The following is a 13,390-nucleotide window of genomic DNA, read 5'->3' as shown; positions in this document are numbered from 1 at the left end:
TATTCAAAGTGCAATTAACGCTGATTATTTCAATCGCGATGTTTGTGTATAGAAATCGTAATTTCCAGCTTATCTTAATTAACGTCAATTTGTTGGGGCCCAAAATTTGATAAGGAAATTAAAATGTATCACATTACCTGAAATGGGAGTAATGGGTAGAAAGTAAAGCATCGTTGATTTCATTCCAAATTAAATTTCTTCATTTATTATACGAAATTTTCATTATACGATATTGTTGAATTATATAATACACAAATATTAAAGTGAGAGTACATTAATATTTACGTATTACAGTAGCTGCAGCAAAACTACAGTGAGAAAAAAAATCATTCCGCAGGATTATCGATGTTATAGTTCGTGATAATACATGTAAATATAATAGTCTAAGATGATCCGCTACGGTTTCACTTTTTTTTCCTTAAAAAGTATAAATGCAAGGAAATTTTTTTCACTCTCCAAGACGTTAAACCGTCTTTGACGATTGATTCGTTTACTTACTCGATAATTCGAAAAAATTGACTCTATTCGTGGACCCGAGATTTATGACCATGTATACAAGTGAGCGTTATGTGTGCTGCTGTACGCGTGTAAAAAAAATTTCCTCGCATTACAAAAATTATAATAATGTTCGAAAGAATTCCTGTAGCCCAACTTATCGCTTAATATTTGCAATTGGCATCGCTGTGCTGCGAAGCCGAAACGAAAATTACGCAGTATAATTAATAAATATAATGCAACATTTTATAAAACATCCCAGCTCAAAGTGTGTTCGATCGAGCGAAATATTTTCTTATTAATTTTCATTACTTTTGTTTTCTTAAAAATTTACCTTTATGTATATAATCACCATGGTATTTATACACATAAACGAACGGTACATCATTGGTTTCAAGTGTAAGAAATTTTTTTTTAGTTTTTTAAGTATTATTTTAAGATTTTTTTTTATTTTGTTATATTATACCATATCAACACAGATACTAGTGTATCAATATTATCATCGGTACATCATAATATGTATATATTTTTATATATAAATATTATTTGTATAAAGTGACATGTTTAACATGCAATTAATCTGAAGCTTGCACAAACAATGTACTTGCTGCGCTTTTTACTTCCCATTGTTTACACAGCCGTCTTTAGTTCGATATATTAATTATTTTTTACCATTATCTTTGTATTTTTGTTTCTGTTATCTTTTATTTTTTCAGTCTAGTTACTCGGTGTTACACACAATAGTTTTTTCCCTGGCGACTTTCCAAGTCGTTTTTGGAAATTCATCATTACGTACTAGTGATTTAAAAATTGTGAAAAATCAACTAAAATACACGTATCGTAATGTTCGACACTTCAGTTACGAGTTAGCAAAATATAAAAGTAAAAAATTATTTCTGTACTTCATCAGACATTCTTCATTACTATCATTTTTAAAACAAATGAAAAAATACGTCATTAGCAAAAACTAATGTGAAAACGTCGAGTGATTTTGTAGTTAATTTCATAACTCGATTGCCAGGGATAAAACGTATAGATGGGAGACGTGCGAGTAAAGCGACCAAGTACTTGCCATTTTAAGAGATTCGGCGTAAAAATCCATTTTCATACTAAAATCATTTTTGAACTTGCAACAAATTTTGCGATTGAAGCAGTTACTAAAAGTTACAATAAAATACGACGACAGAGTTTTTCCAAAAATACATGCTTGCATTATATTTTCACAACCAAACTATATAAATCATCAAATACATTTTGTCCTTCGTATTGCAGTTTTGTAACAATGGAAAATTTACTATTGACATGCTCTTACAATCTTTTTTCTTCCTACCATTACAATTTTACGATGTACATAGCAATTACGAAGAATAACATAAGATTTGAATAAAAAAATAAAATAACTCAACCTCATTGCACTAATTTATTTTGCCCGAAGATAAATTGGATGTGTATCAAAAAGTACACAACCATCCAAGTTGATGTAAAATAATCCAACTGCATAGTGTATTTCAACTTTCCGGATGACTTCGGTAAAAAATCGATATATTATATGAAAGCTTCCAATAAAACTGGAAACTAGCATATAATCGGCTACACCATTATGATTCATAATGAAAACGAAGCACAATTAAAACATATTTAAATTTGTAAATTTACAACTTTCTTTTCATTTTTTTCTCAACTTTAGCACCATTTAGTAAGAATGGTGAAAAGGAAAAATATTAACGAATACGCACGACAACGAATTAATAATTCTTTCTTTTTCCAAGCATAGTACGGTTTGCGTATGTAAACTTGAAATTAATAAAAAAATAATAATAATTAATATTTTTAAACAATCAATATACAACAGATGAAAAACAAAATATAATAAATAATTCACGCTATCTGACAGAAATAAATAATTTCCCCGTCACTACTCCACACTTAATTGCGTAAAATGGAATTTTTGAAACCTAAACCGATAACGATTTAAAATTCACAAACAGTATCATAATTTCATTTGTGTAAACGCAGGAAGCCAATGTGACTGTTTTATAATATAAATGTGTATTACATATATTTCGCTCGAAAGCAAATGTTCATATAATCGAACTCAATAGATAAATTCATCTACAGATATTAACGAAGAATTGTTAAAAAAAAAGAACATCGAACAATAATCCCGACGATTGAAAATAACTCTCTTAGTTGGACTTTAGAGTTTTTTTTGTGGTTTTACAAACAAAGTTTTCAAGTTACTTGTAATTTGATATTTTTCACATCGTGCTTGCAATAATTGCTGATTAACAGTCTTCATCGTTTATCGATTTTATTTGAGATAATTACATTCTAATGTATATTTTTATACTTTAATATTCTATTTAATGATTCAAAATATAAAAGAGAAAAATGCTTTGCTTTTCAATCTATACTTAGGCACGACATACAAGTTTTTTGCGCGCTTTTGTATTAAGAGTAAAAAAGTGGAAAAAATTTCTGTATATCAACAAAAAAATTTTCATCACACCCTTTGCTTGTAGATTTACTGCATTATTATGATACAATCCTATTAACTATGACGGACAATGATGAAAAGTTTAACAGTGCGTGGGTAAAATGCATCCACAAACAGCGTCGTATGATGGGCCAAACGAAGCACTTTTCTCGTTTCTATTGCATATTTTCTTGAAAAATGATACTTTTTAAAAAATTTCTATTAACATACTAATAACGTGTAAAGCATGGTATATAGAAATTTACTTTTTTTCTTTCAGGAACGCTTGAACTCATATTGCACCCAAACGACTAAAATTGTACAATTTCTTCGACGTCTCATTTGAATAATGACATGAATATATTTCGTTACGATTATAAATTTCTAGATTAAAATATTTTTGATACATCATCAAATTTATGCTGACATGTAAAATCTAGACACTTGCTACAATTTTGAGATTACCACAAAATCGCAATAATTCAATTTTAAAACAATTGATTTTTTAAATAATTCAATACTAATTTTTAGTAATATAATATATTTGAGCGCAAAACTTCAGCGGTTTGTAATGTTTTAAAACAGAACTGCATTGATGTATTTAAAAAAATTTTGATTTTATAAAAACAATCGATTTTTAATACTTATTTCCCCAATCGTTTCATGTACATGATAATTATTACTTTTTAACGTGAATTTATGATTTCATAAAATGAGAAATATCCATGATCTCATCGTCGATCTTTATGATCCTCTCGCACAATAAATATCATGTTGAGCGATATCAAAAATGATTTTCGCATTTCAACTGCTTGATATTTTCTATATAAATAAATATACTACACTCTTGTCATGTTTATAAAACATTGACGATCAATTTCTGTTAAATTTTAACAAATATACCTCCCCGTACCGTAATATATATATTTTTTGCAAAACAAATTCTAAATAGTACTTTTCGTTTTAGATACAATTCACGAACTATATATATATCTATTTTTTTTCTCGTATAATATATAGAATGACTATAGTATTACGAAGAGCCGTCTCTACGTAAATTCTATCAGTTAGCTATATTTTTTTTAATTAGCAAACTCTCGTCAGTTTGAAAAACTCCGACCCGAGATTAAAATGTAAAATGTTGTAATATAAAACATTTTGAAAAAAATTTTTCATTGCAATTACGAGCTACGTACGAATTTTCACAGTTTTTAAATAAATTTGTTTCCAATTTCTAAATTGGTTAAAAAATTATCTATTCGAATATTTACGCTCGACCTCACTGAGGTTTTGTTCAACAAAAAGTACAACGCACAGTAGTGTGAAAATTCGTAGTTCCAAGAGCGCAGCATCGTAGTTTTTCATCGAAAATGACGATGCTTTTCATGACTTTTAAATGTATAGGCGATTTTGTCTATTTACAAAGAAATTGATTAAAAGTACGAATAATTTTGTCGACGAAAATTATAATAAAGCGTGATTCTCAACGATGCTATGATTTAGTTAACTTTGAACAACAGGCGAGCGATTCAAAGATGTCCTGTCTAACATTTCTTCGGGTCTTCTTCCGTAGACCAGTGCTTCTCTTGTTCTTTCAACTCCGACTCCCAGCGCAGTTCAAACTCTCGCATGTCATTCGCAATTTCCGTTTCGTACGTGTCCTCCTTAATTTTTTCATTAATTACGTTATTCAAATAACTCGAGAAGGACAGCATCAGTTGATGATTCCTTGATAATTCGGGAATAAAATCGTGACAGTTGTCAGTTATACTCACGTCATCCAGCTTAAAATCTCTCTTCGAATTCGGACTTAAAAGTAAATTGGTGGATGGTTGAATCCAAGCCGTATTGCTATAAGGACTCCAATTGTACACGTCTTTCTCTTTTTCTCGGATCCCGGCCTCAATCATTTGCAACTCTTGAGCTAGTCTTTCATGTTCGGTATAAGCTGCGCCTTGCGTTGCGAGCTATTGCGGAAAAATAGCATTAGTAGTTCAATATCATTCGAGCGAAAACTTCTCGGAAATAATTTCTCTACGAAATAATTGCTTACCTTTAGATCGTTGATTTTCTTTTCTAAATGTTTCAATTGCTGCTTCACTTTTTGCGATTCGATGATGATACTATGGAAAAAATGCAAGACATTATTTATCCTGAAATATATTTTTACAATAATGTACTAGTTTTAGCTACATACTCTTTTGACATGCAATCTTGACGAGATATTTGCACTTGAGAACTACCATCGGGCAAAGTACAATTTAGTGTGATGTAAGCATCGTTCAAATTTGAATTTGTCAAATTTTGAATTCCTCCATTTGGATTGACACCGTTGAATGCTGGATTAAAATTTTACATAATAAGTTCTGATTTCAAAAGTATTCAACATTGATTTATTTGAAGGTATATTCGAGAAATCTTACTTTGATTATAAAATCGATTAGTCAAAGGGCTGGTTGCGGGTACGGGCCGGATATTAGGTATTGCAGTTTGAACTCCATCGTTGTATATTGCATTTTGTTGCATGCTGTTTGTAGGTCTGCCAAATTTTAAAGTATTAAAAGTTATTATACAACCGTAAAATCATAATACGATTAAAAAAGAATAATTGCAGGGCCTCTCACCTCAATATTGATTTGGATAATCTCGATATTGGTCCATACTTGTTAGCCAACGAAGCCTCAAATGGTACGAATTCATCGTCGTATACGTTAGAATCATTGCAAATGTAATTATTGCCAAAATTGAAAGTTCCTGTTGTATTGTTCTGATTGGACAGAGAATTCGTCCAAATAGAATAATCGGAATTCAGCGGGTCATTGTGAATGTCGTGATAATTCTTGAAAATTATTTGTTTTGTCAGTATTATTGCAAACTAACGACTTCATAAAGTCATTGATAGTAAATAAAACTTACTGCGTTTACCTGCGGAGGCTTGCCAACAATATTTTCCAATTGATTGATAATTTCCATTCTACGCTGCAACAGCACGGCCAATGACTTAGCAGCTGTCCTCTGCTTTCTGTTATTGTTATTGTTGTTAGGGTAAACATTTTGGATGTTCGCAGCTAGTTGCTGTTGCTGTTGCTGCTGTTGAACTACGCCGGCATCCCAGAGATGTAAATTGGCTGTTGCATAATCCAGCGGTGTGCCGATAAAATGAGCGGGCGAATCTTTCTGCGGAGAGATACGCGGCACTGATTGATTGCCTGGGCTCGAGCAATTTAGCAGAGTCACGTTAACCGGAACCGGTTGTTGCAATGAACTTAGCCGGTTGGGGTGATTGAAATCTGAAAAAAGATGAATTGATGAATTAACAAATATTTGTTACGGTCGTTCGTTGTTTTTATATGCATTCTCGATGCTTACTGTCCCGATGCGCGTTCGGATGATTTTTCGAAAACCCATTATCCTTGCCTTTAAATCCTTTTACGGGTCTATCCATACTGACGCTCTTTTCTTTGTTTTCTCTCGATGGTTTGCGACTTTTGGCTCGATACTTTTCTAGTTCCGACTCGCTGTGAGCAAACGTACAGCTCGTGGTGCGCGGACAGGAACCACGGAGAATCAAGTCGCGACACATACTGACTTTGTATCTTGACATCCCAGAGCCTCCGTTACCGTTGCAACCGTTACCATAATTAATACTGGGAGAATCTTGGGATTTATTACGATTTCCATGTTGTTGAATGAAATCAACCAAAGCCGTCACGACGATGTTGATAGCTTCTAACGCTGCACGGGTATCTACCCACGATGGTGGTTCCGATTCTGTAAATTATTTTTTTATTCAAATAGACCGTTTCTTGCTTTTAAGAGTAAAATTATATGTAAATTTAAAGAAGTACAAACCGGGACTAGGATCGATAGCGGCCAAAAGCTCTAGGTGCGGTCGTAAGCTACTGAGTTGTACCGGGTCGGGCGTCTTTAGAAGAGCAGTTACCAATTCTTGTACACTTTGAGCAAATGATTGAGGTGTTTGCAATTTATCGATAATACTTTGCATGTGAGACTTGCGACCCGTATCGCCGTAAAGTAAAGCCGACCATTGATCCGGGGCTATGCGCAATCCTGACTCCGTTGCTATCTGAACTATCTGAGCGTCGTGTTCGCGACGAAGTGCTTCGTAAGTTCGAAATTCTTCCTTCAGTTGCATTAACGATGAATCGCCTTCGCGTTTAGACACCTGTACTCAAAATAATCAATATTATAAATTATTTTTTCGGAGATTACATTTTTTTTATTTAAATGTAAAATTTTTACCTTAAAACAACTTGCTCTGTAAAGTAATTGTACTACATGACCAATACTGGTTTTAGAAGCTTGCGGAAATTGCGGTTCCAAACGTTGAACAACAAACATAACTAAGACTTTTCTAGATAAAGCTGAACCATCTTCTAAAGCTAAAAGAACTAATTTCAGCACCTCTTCTTGCATACCTTAATAAAAATACAAGAAACAATGAAGGTGAAGTTTAACAATAAAAAGAGAGGTGTGGCAAAAAGAATAATTTGAAAAAATATTGTAACAAACCAGGTCCTAAAAATTGACATCCTCTTGCTCTGACAGCAGCCCAGAGGTTTGCGCTGAGCTGCTGTGGGTTCTGATGTTGCAAAATAAGTTCTGTCACTGATCTTTCTCCTAAACTTCTTGCTGCTCTGACTGCTCTTGCCCTTCCCTCTGGTTCAACAAGTTGACATCCAACTAGAGTTACAAGTTTTCTTTGCATTGGCCTAGATACTATGCCAATTCCTGTAAAAAAAGTACTTCATGGCAGAAAAAGTTCATCTTATTAAAATACAAATTTAAACCCAAATAAATACATACCGGTTGCATTATTTGATGTAACTTGGCATGGTTTGAGGTAGAGTGCAAGCTCCTCAATACATTGCTTTGCCACAAGATAATGTGCATAGTCTTCAGGGGACAAGAGTGATTGAAATGTTTCCGAGACATTATTGCTTGGTATTGAATTACCAACCAGTTGTAGCAAAGCTTCATTAACAGGTAACTTTTCTATCTCTGTGTTGATTGGACTCTGCAAATTGTGTAAGCACCGTATTGATGTAATATCTTGATATAATTAGATAATCTTGATATTTTTAAAATATAATGTTTAGTAATCAAAACTTACTTGATCAAAGGGACACTGCTTGCGTGGGAGACTTGTCAAGCAGGTGTAGCATATTGTGTGACCACATCCTAAAGATATAGGTCCACGAACAGCCACATCAAAGTCATTGCAGCAAGCAGGACAAGAAAGAAATTCAGTCCACTGTGGTGCCTGTATTGGCATTCTGTAAGAATGAAAAATGATCAACATCAATAAACTTCAAATCTTTCAATTCACTTGAATCCTGTTCTCTATTATTTGTTTTTCATAAGTTGCTTGATTTGAGAGCAGAGCATCTTATATCTAATATCGTTTTGTTATAAGTGTCAATCAATTCACTACTTAATTGAAATTGTAAAAATAAACCAATTCATATTGAATCATGATAACAAGAAATTAAGAATCCCAAAGAGAGCTTATCAATTCGAATGATGTTACAGCACAACTTTCTCTTTTACTACTTGCAGCGGCCTAAAAAATTTAACACTTTTTTTATAACCAAAGAAAAGTCATTGAAAATGAAGAAAAAAACAGAAGAAAAAACAGCATCAAACTGTCAAGGCTTGACCACGGAAACGTACATAAATCGAGAATCTCTCCCGAGACTTTCCTATTTGTTGATAACCTATTTTTCTTTCTCTGCATAACTTGCTATCTGACCACTTGATTGTCTATAAATAATCCCGATTTTTCACTATACACACGACACACGCACATACTCTCGTTTCTTTTCTCTCTTTCTCTCCCGATCTCGTTTTTATAAAAGAAACACACGGCACACACGGCTCTCGCTCTTTCTCGCGACTTTATTGTGCTTACACTTTTGCAGGGAGCGAGCCAGACAGCGAGCGAGAGAGAGAGAGAGAGAGAAAGAAAAAAAAACAACTCAAACGTCACTCTATGCAATGTTTCCGCCGTTATCATATGTTTTTATTAAATGCGTTGAAAAATCGGCTATTCAGCCGTTCGCCAATGTTCGAGAGCTTCGAAAATGAATAAATTGAGCGAGACGAGAAAAAATAAAGGGAAGAATTGCGTTTTACAAGCGCGAAAAGCCAATGTACGCGAGAAATAAATAAAGAGAGAGAGACGGAGAAAAGATATGAAACGTTTAACTACGTCACAACTGCGTGTGCAGTGCGAGAAATGAAGGCAGTAGCTTTATTCGGTATTCTTCATTACAATAGAAAAGAACTGCGAAGAAATTCCGTTGTATGCAGCTTATTCGTGTCTATAGCCTGTGTACTGTATGTGCGTGCTTGCAGCGTACATTATATAGAGAGAGAGAGAGAGAGAGAGAGAGAAAAAGGAAAGAAAAAAAGAAAACAAATGGACACGCGAAGAGCTGTCATCGCTCGACTCGCCGTATAAACACCGTAACATACACTGTTGTGCGCGACATAACAGCACACGCATTAACATATCTTTTGGCCCGTACTAATAGTGCATGTCTCGCTCACGTCGCGCGGCATGTTGAATCGTTAAAGGGAACGTCATCGCTCGCGCTACACCCAAAAATACCTGCGGTGATATGCACGCACGCACATAAGTATATACCTATACGCACACACAGACACACACACACACACACACTCACACTCACTGCTGCTCTATGCGAGTAGAGATGCCACCAGGCATGCGATTACTCACCTCGTTCAGCCACATAGAAAACATCACACACGACAATATTTATGTTAATCCACGCCAATTGTTCCGTGGATGGGATAAGTAATTTTGCACGATCGATGGGGCACCAAAACCTCGACTTGACAGATAAAAAAGAGAAAGAAACGAACGGCGCACACGTTTTATTGCAATTCACAATATATCGTTTTTACGTCGGACTTTTAACTGCGCGACTGTGTACTATTTCAGCGTATTGCGGTGACTGACTGGCTCGCTCGGGCAGCGCAGCTCAGGCTCGCGATGTGTATGTATTGTGTATAATCATAACTGCACAGTTGCTCACGACGTCGTCCGTCGTCGAGCAGTTCGCGCAATGTATACAGTCAGTAGCAGCAGTATACACATATACAGCAGGTATGTTTTGTCAATGCAAGAGATAACGGTGCGGCAGATGGCGAGTCATCTTTGCCGATGCCAGAAAGATCCACTGGCTCGCGCAAGCGGCGGCGCGATCTGCGCTATCTGCGCTCTGCCTAACAAAAAGATGACGATAAAGTCATCTACCGTTGCGACAATGGCAAGCGAAAGATAATACGCACCCGGGCGCTTGCAAACGTCAGTTTTGAAATTTTGCGGACGCAATTTCCACGGGCTGAAAAGTAAGTAAACGGTATTTTTAAAAATGTAATCAATTTATTACAATTTACACGTATTTACAACTGTCGCGCATGATCATTTTGTTTCAGAACAAAAATGCGTGAATTTTTTCCGTTGGAAATTGCTGATCCAGAACTTTGAATTGGAAGGCGCAGTTATTTCGTTCTTCGGTCATATTGACTTCGTGATAGCAAACGCTCAGCAGGTACAGGGTGATTTTTAATTTGTTATTGGCGTCTAGTTTTTGAAGCAACTTTTTGGCTTTGAGCAAGTACTTGATGGCGTCGTGCAGCATGTCTTTCTCATCCTCGTCCTTTTGTCTCGTCGCATTGGCTATCAAACATTTGGCGTAAGTAATGTGGGCTCTTGCTTGATCGTACAAGCCACCGTGGGCGAGTACTTTTATCAATGAATCTTTGACATTTTTCAAAGCTTGAAATGGCATTTGTAACAATAGTTGAACATTCACGATGTGCATGTTGACCAATGCCTCGTAGTAAGACAAATGATTCTTTTTTGCTATATCCAAGGCATTATTGAGTAATAATATACAATTTGTTGCTGATTGTGGATTCCCAGCAGCTACAGAGCCGCATTTGATTTGATTGATGAGTAATTTGACTCTGATTTTATGTAAAGCAATAGTATCTTCCATGGCTTCTAATTCATAAGCAAGTTTGAGAGCTTCAGAAAAACTATGCCTTGCAAAGTACACTTCTGCCAATCTATTTGAAAACATTTGGTCATTAAAATATTGATATTCTCGATTTAATGTTATGAATATTAATGCCAAGCTTCATTTATATTTACCTAAATTTACTTTCAGTTTTATCTAGACTTGATATTTGCATTGCAATTTCTTCAGCTGCTGACCATTTTTCATTTCTAATTAATTTATCAAATTCATGCAGCTGTTCGCTTAAAGACCATATTCTATTGCTGGGTTTATTAGGAAACCTTTCTTTGGCATGACCCAGTACAACATTAGCAAGTGCATATTCACCCATTTCATGCAAAATATTAGCTATAGTGACCACAGCTTGGCAAGTTGATGGTCCATTGAACATTAATTGTTTCTTTTCTCCAGAATTAAAAAGTAAAAGAAGTTGGGCACATATAGATGACATTTCTGTTTTACCATAATATGCCCATAGGGCAGTCTTCTCTGCATAAATCATAGACATCAGATCAACCATTGAATGTTCGTAGTTGAGATGATCAGACCTCATGAGCGCCTATAAGTATTAATTTAATAGTATGAAAGTATTAAAATTGTTTTTATAAATCATCATTTAGTGCATCATTGTTTTTAATAATAATTACCTCAAAAACATTTACTGGTTCTTGTCCTTCCATTGCTAAATCATGAGCAGCTGCTATAAGAGCTAAACTAGAAGTATGAGCCATTCCCAATGAATTTGCTTTAGCCATTGATCTTGCAATCAGAGAAGATCTGAAAAAATTTTTTTTTTTACAAAATATGTTAAAATAGAAAATCTTCAATAAACAAGGGAATAATTTGAAAAAAAAACTTTACTTGTTTTTATCCATCAAGTAATACACCCATGAGTGAGCTAATTGTAAACAAATATTATCTCCTGCTTCTTGGGCCAACATAATAGTTTCTTTTAAAGCTAATCGAGCTAATTCTCTGAAAGGGATTTTTTTAGTTTTATAAATTATATTTAACAGTTTTATACTTATTAAAAATTTTATCATTACTTATAGCCAAATTGAGCATGGAGAGCAGCAAGGTTTAAAGCAGCATATCTGAAAGTTCTGAGTTTGTCTTCAGAAACTGGACGGTTATCGACTGGTGTAAGCCTATCAAAACAGTGGTACAAACTTTCCAATGCGCCACAATATTCGTTTACTCTTAAGCAATTAAGATAGCTTAAGTAATGCTGAAATTGAAAGTAATATATTATACCATAATTATAAAATTGGGTTATTATTGACTTACTGCTTCAGCATAGTATGGACTACTGCTTAACAGATCTTTCACAAGACTTTGCAGTTCTGCAGGTGGAAGTGCTTTGTGTTCATCAGTAAGTAAAGCATGAGCTTGTTGAGCCACAAGTAACTCTGCTTGTCTGCCTCCCCATTCATTATCGCTGAAAAGTACACAAAATTAAAATTCAATTTATGAAAGATTTAAACAAATTTATTTACTTGTTGAATAACGTTTGATCTTTCTCAGATCTATCCATAGAAATGGTGTAATCACTGTTTTCATCTACATATGCTTGTAAATCTTCAAAAAGTGATACTATTTTGTAAAAGTTCAACTTTTCAAACAACATAATTGCTCGTCTTACATAGAGTCCAAGAACCGAATGTTTATTTAGCTTTTCAGAATCCTCTGTAACAGATTTCATAAGCACCCCCAAACTGTCAAATAGGTCTAGTAGCTCTTTAACACCTTCTGTACAAATGAACTCCAAATCTATAGATAGCTGATGGCTCAAGCGTTGTAATATAAAGTCTGAAGAGTCAATAATTTTGAACAAAGATTTTTTATTCAAATCCGGAGACTAAAAAATATACAAAAATTATTGTCTTTGTTTTAATAAACTTTGTCATCAAACTGAATTACCTGTATTAATTTAAGGGACGCCACACAAAAATCTCTTCTCTCAATGACAGCTAAATTATGAAAAAAATAAATATGAGTCAAGTAAATAAACAGATTACAGAACTATACAAAAATCTTACTTTTGTTTGTTTCATTACAGTACAACTTGATGAACATGAGGACAGCTACTTTATAAGGAGTCAAAGATTCCTTTTGAGTTTTCTTGGCAGAGCCATCAATGTTTGCAAATTCTTTATTCATTTTTACTAGTTGGTCGATTAGTGTATTCTTAAACTAACTTAAAATAAATTTTTTTTACAATTTTTCAACTTGTTTTGTACAATAATTACAAACTACGAGTGATGTTTTTCATGTTCAATTGAATGTAAACAAAAGTGACGCCCGGCACATTCTGCTGTAGCCAAAATATTTCGACCATGCGTTATTT

At 34.2% G+C, this 13,390-nt stretch overlaps 2 protein-coding genes across 3 annotated transcripts; both read right to left on the bottom strand.

Annotated features, from left to right (window-relative positions):
* Positions 1-1,288: 1,288 nt before the first annotated feature.
* On the bottom strand, positions 1,289-10,066 carry LOC106649694. 2 transcript variants are annotated; one of them, XM_014367259.2, is made up of 14 exons: positions 9,735-10,066; positions 8,106-8,268; positions 7,799-8,009; positions 7,505-7,723; positions 7,235-7,410; positions 6,824-7,157; positions 6,341-6,742; positions 5,888-6,261; positions 5,596-5,810; positions 5,395-5,510; positions 5,169-5,310; positions 5,025-5,094; positions 4,747-4,938; positions 1,289-4,635 (listed from the first exon to the last, which is right to left on the bottom strand). In XM_014367259.2, exons 2-14 carry the CDS (start codon positions 8,265-8,267, stop codon positions 4,516-4,518), a joined length of 2,733 nt encoding a protein of 910 aa, XP_014222745.1. In that variant the 5' UTR covers position 8,268; positions 9,735-10,066; the 3' UTR covers positions 1,289-4,515. The 2 variants fall into 2 exon arrangements, with proteins under 2 accessions (XP_014222745.1, XP_014222746.1); XM_014367260.1 differs by having other exon boundaries at positions 5,897-6,261.
* A 347-nt stretch (positions 10,067-10,413) lies between these two features.
* Positions 10,414-13,346, bottom strand: LOC106649569 (anaphase-promoting complex subunit 5). Its single transcript, XM_014367028.2, has 9 exons — positions 13,083-13,346; positions 12,964-13,013; positions 12,540-12,901; positions 12,331-12,481; positions 12,090-12,271; positions 11,905-12,018; positions 11,691-11,820; positions 11,178-11,602; positions 10,414-11,092 (listed from the first exon to the last, which is right to left on the bottom strand). Exons 1-9 carry the CDS (start codon positions 13,201-13,203, stop codon positions 10,453-10,455), a joined length of 2,175 nt encoding a protein of 724 aa, XP_014222514.1. The 5' UTR covers positions 13,204-13,346; the 3' UTR covers positions 10,414-10,452.
* Positions 13,347-13,390: the final 44 nt, after the last annotated feature.

This window comes from Trichogramma pretiosum, unplaced genomic scaffold, assembly GCF_000599845.2.
Source record: "Trichogramma pretiosum strain Unisexual culture from Peru unplaced genomic scaffold, Tpre_2.0 scaffold43, whole genome shotgun sequence".
In the NCBI taxonomy this organism is placed as follows: Eukaryota; Metazoa; Arthropoda; class Insecta; order Hymenoptera; family Trichogrammatidae; genus Trichogramma; species Trichogramma pretiosum.
The sequence above is the reverse complement of the archived record's forward strand: the minus strand, read 5'-3'. Positions and strand labels throughout refer to the sequence as shown.

Coding starts and splice junctions, on each gene's coding strand:
- LOC106649694 (XM_014367259.2), bottom strand. CDS start 8,267: ATGCCAATACAGGCACCACAGTGGACTGAATTTCTTTCTTGTCCTGCT. Junction 5,311..5,394: donor TAATCGATTTTATAATCAAA/GTAAGATTTCTC, acceptor ATTTTAATCCAG/CATTCAACGGTGTCAATCCA. Junction 4,636..4,746: donor GAGATTTTAAGCTGGATGAC/GTGAGTATAACT, acceptor GAAAAAATTAAG/GAGGACACGTACGAAACGGA.
- LOC106649569 (XM_014367028.2), bottom strand. CDS start 13,203: ATGAATAAAGAATTTGCAAACATTGATGGCTCTGCCAAGAAAACTCAA. Junction 11,821..11,904: donor TACTTGATGGATAAAAACAA/GTAAAGTTTTTT, acceptor AAATTTTTTCAG/ATCTTCTCTGATTGCAAGAT. Junction 11,603..11,690: donor AACCAGTAAATGTTTTTGAG/GTAATTATTATT, acceptor TAATACTTATAG/GCGCTCATGAGGTCTGATCA.